At 37.1% G+C, this 6,370-nt stretch overlaps 1 protein-coding gene across 1 annotated transcript; it reads left to right on the top strand.

Annotated features, from left to right (window-relative positions):
- Positions 4,728-5,933, top strand: LOC109238670 (uncharacterized mitochondrial protein AtMg00810-like). Its single transcript, XM_019405158.1, has one exon. It carries the CDS (start codon positions 4,728-4,730, stop codon positions 5,931-5,933), a length of 1,206 nt encoding a protein of 401 aa, XP_019260703.1.

Genomic DNA, 6,370 nt, shown 5'->3' with positions numbered 1-6,370 from the left:
AGCATAAGCTCAAAAAAATAAAACTGAAAAAGTGAAGAAAAAAATATGCGGGGCGGGGTGAGGCGGGTGGATGCGGGCGGGTGTATGCAGGTGCAATTGTTATACGGGGCAGAGCGGGTTAAAATCTTCACGGATTTATGCGGGTTTGCCCCGCAACCGCACCGTACCGTTTGCCATCCCTAATCTAATAGTTTACATAGGGGTTCATTTGGATATACAAATTTTATGCTTAAACCTTAATTTGTCTGTATAAATCTATTGAAATTGTTAAAAATATTAAACTAAGAACTTAAAACTTGACAAAATGATTAGTTTAATGGTTCGAATCTGAATCATAAATATATAAAATTAATATTATGAATCTTCCTTGTGTATATGGTGTATTCAACCGACTCCTATAATACATTGGCTATCATGTTGTAGATACTAATTAACCGATATTTCTTGCTTACCAATCTGCGAAAAAGCTGTTATAGCCTTTTACTCTGACCAATTTCTAAAAATTAGAAGAGTAAATTTCAAATAGAGTTATATAAATTTTTTATTTTATTAAATAAATTTAAGATCTCCTACTACAATTTTGCTTTAATCTACCATTCTATTGATCACATTGGTACTTGTCTAGTCTTGACCACGATCCCTGGTAGGAAAAGAACGTCATGACCCGATTCAATTAAGAGGGCAATGGTTTCCAATTTAGGAGTTTAGTGCAAGTAGTAATTAGTGGAGAAGATGTTGGAGTTACCTGATGTTAGTTATTAGATTTGGGCCTGATGTTAGTTAGTTCATTAAGATTTGGCCCAGTTGTATTTATTAACAGACCCGGCCCAATTTTCTCTCTTAGTTGATTTTCTTTCTGGCCCAATGTGAATAGTAGTTTAGATATTCTTTTGTAATAACTCTTCAGAAGGAATAACGAAAAATTCTCTTGAAGCTTCTTCTTTGAACATGAACCCTAGTTTCATTCTTCTCCATTTTCGTTCAATTTACAAACATTAACATGGTATCAGAGCGGGATTGTGATTACTCTAATCACACGCTTTCGATCGATCCTACCCTTGTCAGTTGATTCAAAGTTTTTCTCCTCCATCTATCATCTCTAATTTGTGTTCGGTGATCGTTTTTCTAGAGATCGATTTTTTTGTTGATTTTCCTTGATTTCTGCGGAGTTTCGGCTATTCGTCGTGGACATTTTTGAGCTCGGAGCAGTTGTTTGATTCCTCCTTCTAGGATCTATTATTTTCGATTCACTGAAGAAAGTCGGTAACTCTAATTTCATTTTTTTGAAATTGCATGTTCAATTTGCTTAATTGACTTGTTTGCCTATACAATTTTAGTGTTAATATGGTGTATTCTGAAATTCCTCTTGCTACTAATACTAGTACAACCACCATATATGCACCAGACCCTTCTAGCCCTCTTTTCATTCACTCTTCTGATATTCCTGGAACTTGTTTAGTCAGTACTCCATTTAACGGGTCTGGTTATGGAGGATGGAAAAGGAGTATGACAGTTTCTTTATCGGCTAAGAACAAAATAGGTTTTGTGGATGAATCATGTCCTAAGCCAATGGCTAATGAGAATCCGGCGATGATTCGTCAATGGGACAGATGCAACAATATGGTTATTTCTTGCTTAACTAGCTCTCTTTCACCAACTATTGCTGAAAGTGTACAATACTCGGAGACAGCTGAAAGTATTTGGAAGCAGTTAGAACGTAGGTATGGGACTGTAAATGGAACTAAAATTTTTGAGATAAAAAGGGAATTAGCTTCTACTCAGCAAGGTTCTCTTGATGTTGCTTCATATTTTAACAAATTAAAGAAGCTTTGGGATGAACTTGGAACAATGCGCAAAAATCATGGAAATTCTTACACTTGTGCTGCAAAGCCTGGCATTCAGAGGGATGAAGAAGAGGACAAGTTACACCAGTTCCTTATGGGATTAAATGAGGTGTATGTGGGTGTAAGGAGTAACCTACTGATAATGCAACCTCCTCCTTCATTGGACAGTGCTTACAACTTCTTCATGATGAGGGTCAAAGACAAGTTCAATTCAATCCACAGCTAATACCAGAATCAGCATCTTTCAATGCTAATGTGAATGTCAAACAACAGTTTCCAATCAAACAATACAATCAAAAGATAGATTTTGATCATTCAAAAGGAAGTATGTTTTGCAAGTATTGCAAAAAACCTGGACATCTAATTGAGAAATGCTACAAACTCCATGGGTTCCCATAGAATTTTAAGTTCACCAGAGGAAGAAGCTGGCTGCAATAGTATCTGCTGAATCTGCTCAATTTCAGCCATGCACAAGAAGCCATATCTCAGCTCAATCTACTCACAATGTTCCTCTAGTTGGACCTGCTCATGTATCTGATGATAAGGTCTCCTCCATACCTGGTTTGAGTCAGCAACATTTTTTTCAACTTGTCTCCCTGCTGCAGCAAACTCAAATTTGTCATGCTCCTGAGCCTCAACCAAATCTGATGGGATCTGATAACTTTGCTGGTAGTTTTCTTTCCTTGCTTGTTTATACTGATGATGATTCTCATGCTTGCATGTTGTCCAGTGTAAGTAGGGATGTGTGGATTATAGATAGAGGAGATACTGATCATATGACTTCTAACAAAGAACTTCTTTCTAATCTGACTCCACTTCCTACTCCTTACTTGGTAACTTCGCCTAATGGTTATAAGGCAAAGGTTATTTGTATTGGTTCCTATAGTTTACTTCCTTCTCTCACTCTTCATCATGTCCTGTACATTCTTTTTTTTCAATATAATCTGATTTCTGTACACAAGCTTATTCAATAATGTCACTGTCTTGTCTTGGTTACCTCTATATCATGTATTTTGATACAGGACCTTTCCATGAGGAAGCTTCTCGAACTTGGTAAAGTGGACCATGGACACTACAAGATTCTTCATGATCATCAACCCAATGCAACATCTAACTTTCCTGCTTCTGTTTTTAGAAATAATGTGCAAGATGTTTCTTTTTCTGACCAGTCTAGTAAGATTGCACATAATAAGGCTGCTTTGCATACTATTCCTGTTGTTCCTTGTAATGATAATCAGAGCATAAATAAAAATAATGTTCTTTGGCATCACAGATTAGGACATATTCCATTTTCTACAATGAAAACCATCCCTTCTATTTCTGCTGAATTATCTGCCAAACAATCCTTTATATGTCATGTTTGTCCTCTTGCTAGGCAGGCAAGATTACCTTTTCCAGCTAGTTCTACTATTTCTACTTCCTTGTTTGAGTTGATTCATGTTGACACATTGGGACCCTATCATACTCAGACTTATTCTGGAGCAAAATACTTTCTTACCATTGTGGATGACCATAGTAGAGCTACTTGGACTCACTTGTTACATACTAAAATTAATGCTTTTACCATGTTGAAAGCTTTCATTTCCATGGTGAGAACTCAATTTAACCTCCCTGTTAAAACGGTTAGAAGTGATAATGCCTTAGAAATTTGACTTTCCAATTCTGCCTTACAATACTTCTCAGATAATATAATTATTCATCAAACCACTTGTTCTCACACACCTCAACAGAATGGAATTGTTGAGAGAAAACATAAGCACTTGCTTGAAACAGCTAGAGCTTTGATGTACCGGTCTAAATTACCAACAAAATTTTTGGGAGACTGCATTTTAACAGCCACCTATTTGATAAACAGATTTCCCTCCACCATTTTACATAACAAATCTCCATTTGAAGTGTTTTATGGTAAGTTGCTCTCTTATTCACATCTTAAACCTTTTGGGTGTCTTTGTTATGCAACTGTACCTAAATGTGAGAGAAATAAGTTTGATCCAAGAGTTGTACCTTGTGTCTTTATTGGTTATCCATTTGCTAAGAAAGTTTATAAGTTGTACAATTTATCCACAAAGTGTATCCTTGTTTCTAGGGATGTCATATTTCATGAATCTATTTTTCCTTTTATGTTATCCTCTTCCTCATCTTCCAGCTACCTTCCATCTTCCACTTCTACACCTATTTCACCTGTTGGTTCTGATCTTTCCCATTTTCCTCCTGTTGACACAAATTCTTCCCATTCTCCTTCTGTTGATACATCTTCTCCTGATAATCCACCTTCTGTTGCTGTTCCTTCCTCCTCTATACCTTCTGTTTCTTCTCCTAATATAGTCATTCCTTCTGATCTTCCCTCTACTTCTGCTCCTTCAACATCTTCCTCTCTCCCTGCTACTAGAAAAAGCACCAGAAATCACACATTACCTTCACATCTTAGTGACTTTGTTGTCCAGCTTCCTCCTTCCATTTCAAGCTCCACTACTTTATCTCTCTCTGCTGCACACACAACTCAAGTTGAGCCTCATTCATATTCTCAGGAAGCTACCAGTTTAGTCTGGCAGGAAGCCATGAGAAAAGAGTTTGAGGCCTTAGAAGCTAATAACACTTGGTCTATAGTTGAGTTACCTAAGGGTAAGAAGCCTATTGGATGTAAATGGGTGTATAAAATTAAGTACAAGGCTTATGGGAGTGTAGAAAGATATAAGACAAGATTGGTAGTAAGGGGTGATACACAAATTGAAGGTATTGATTTTAATGAAACATTTTCTCCGGTTGTCAAAATGTGTACTATTAGGTGTCTAGTTGCTTTTGCCTTAAAAAAGGGTGGTCCTTGTATCAGCTGGATGTGAATAATGCATTCCTTCATGGGGACTTAGATGAGGAAATATATATATGAAGCTTCCCCAAGGTCTCACAGTTGCTTCATCTTCTGCTTCATCTTCTAAATTTACTTCTCCTTTGGTTTGTAAGTTGCAAAAGTCCCTTTATGGCTTAAAACAAGCCTCTAGGCAATGGTATGCTAAGTTGTCACAAGCACTTTACGCTAGAGGTTACACACATTCTTTAAATGATTACTCTCTTTTCATCAAAAGGTCCGATTCATCTACTGTGTTTCTTGCTATCTATGTGGATGATATTATCCTTACTGGGGATGATCCTAAAGAGATCAATGCTCTCAAAATATTTTTAGATGATCAGTTTAAAATTAAAGACTTAGGATTACTTAACTATTTTCTGGGAATTGAGTTGTTATATGTTGATTTTGGGGTACTTCTTCATCAAAGAAAATTTGTTTCGGAGTTAGTTGCTGAATATGGCTGTTCTGATGCTTCTGCTGTTTCTTCCCCACTTGAGTTATGTGTTAAACTCAAGTCTGATGTTGGGGTCTTGCTGCCCAACCCTGAGTCTTATAGAAGTTTAGTTGGAAAATTGAATTTCCTCACTCATACTAGGCCGGATTTATGTTTTGCTGTGCAACACTTGAGTCAACTTCTTAAATCACCTCGTCTGCCCCATATGACTGCTGCATTACATGTTCTAAGGTATTTGAAAGGTACACCTGATGTTGGAGTTCACCTCAATGGTTCTTCTGATTTTTCTGTACAAGCCTTTTGTGACAGTGATTGGGCTTCTTGTTCTGATTCGCGGAGATCAGTTTCTGGTTATTGTGTGTTTTTAGGGGGTAGTTTGATTAGCTGGAAATCTAAGAAACAAGCCGTCGTCTGCTTGTCTTCTGCTGAAGCAGAATACCGGGCCATGAGTAAAGTGGTGGCCGAACTGGTCTGGTTGGTTCGTTTGTTAGCAGATTTGGGTATGCCTTTGTCCAGCTCTATTCCTGTTTTCTGTGATAGCTTGGCTGCCCTTCACATCGCTAAAAATCCTGTTTTCTATGAGCGCACGAAACATATTGAAGTTGATTATCACTTCATCCGCACTAAGTTGGCAGATGGCCTTATTTCTTTACATCATGTTCCTACCTCTTCTCAGCTTGCTGACATCTTTACTAAGTGTTTGACAGGTGCACATCACAGGTTATTGCTTGGCAAGTTGGGCGTGTTACCACCCTCCAACTTGGGAGGGGGGTGGATTTGGGCCTGATGTTAGTTAGTTCATTAAGATTTGGCCCAGTTGTATTTATTAACAGACCCGGCCCAATTTTCTCTCTTAGTTGATTTTCTTTATGGCCCAATGTAAATAGTAGTTCAGATATTCTTTTGTAATAACTCTTTAGAAGGAATAACGAAAAATTCTCTGGAAGCTTCTTCTTTGAACATGAACCCTAGTTTCATTCTTCTCCATTTTTGTTCAATTTACAAACATTAACAGAAGGACATATTCTTATTTAATATGTATTCCAATCCAATAAATACGTAATACAAATAAGTAACATACTTAGTGTGATCTCACAAGTGAGGTCTGAGGAGGGTGGGGTATACAAAGACTTTACTCTTATATTGTGTATGATAGAGAGGTTATTTCCAATAAACCCTCGGCTAAAAAAATATTTTCAAAACAACTTTAAGAAATTAAAAAGT

The sequence above is a fragment of the Nicotiana attenuata genome, chromosome 1 (assembly GCF_001879085.1).
Source record: "Nicotiana attenuata strain UT chromosome 1, NIATTr2, whole genome shotgun sequence".
In the NCBI taxonomy this organism is placed as follows: domain Eukaryota; kingdom Viridiplantae; phylum Streptophyta; class Magnoliopsida; order Solanales; family Solanaceae; genus Nicotiana; species Nicotiana attenuata.
This window is presented reverse-complemented; position numbering and strand designations above follow the sequence as displayed.

Coding starts and splice junctions, on each gene's coding strand:
- LOC109238670 (XM_019405158.1), top strand. CDS start 4,728: ATGAAGCTTCCCCAAGGTCTCACAGTTGCTTCATCTTCTGCTTCATCT.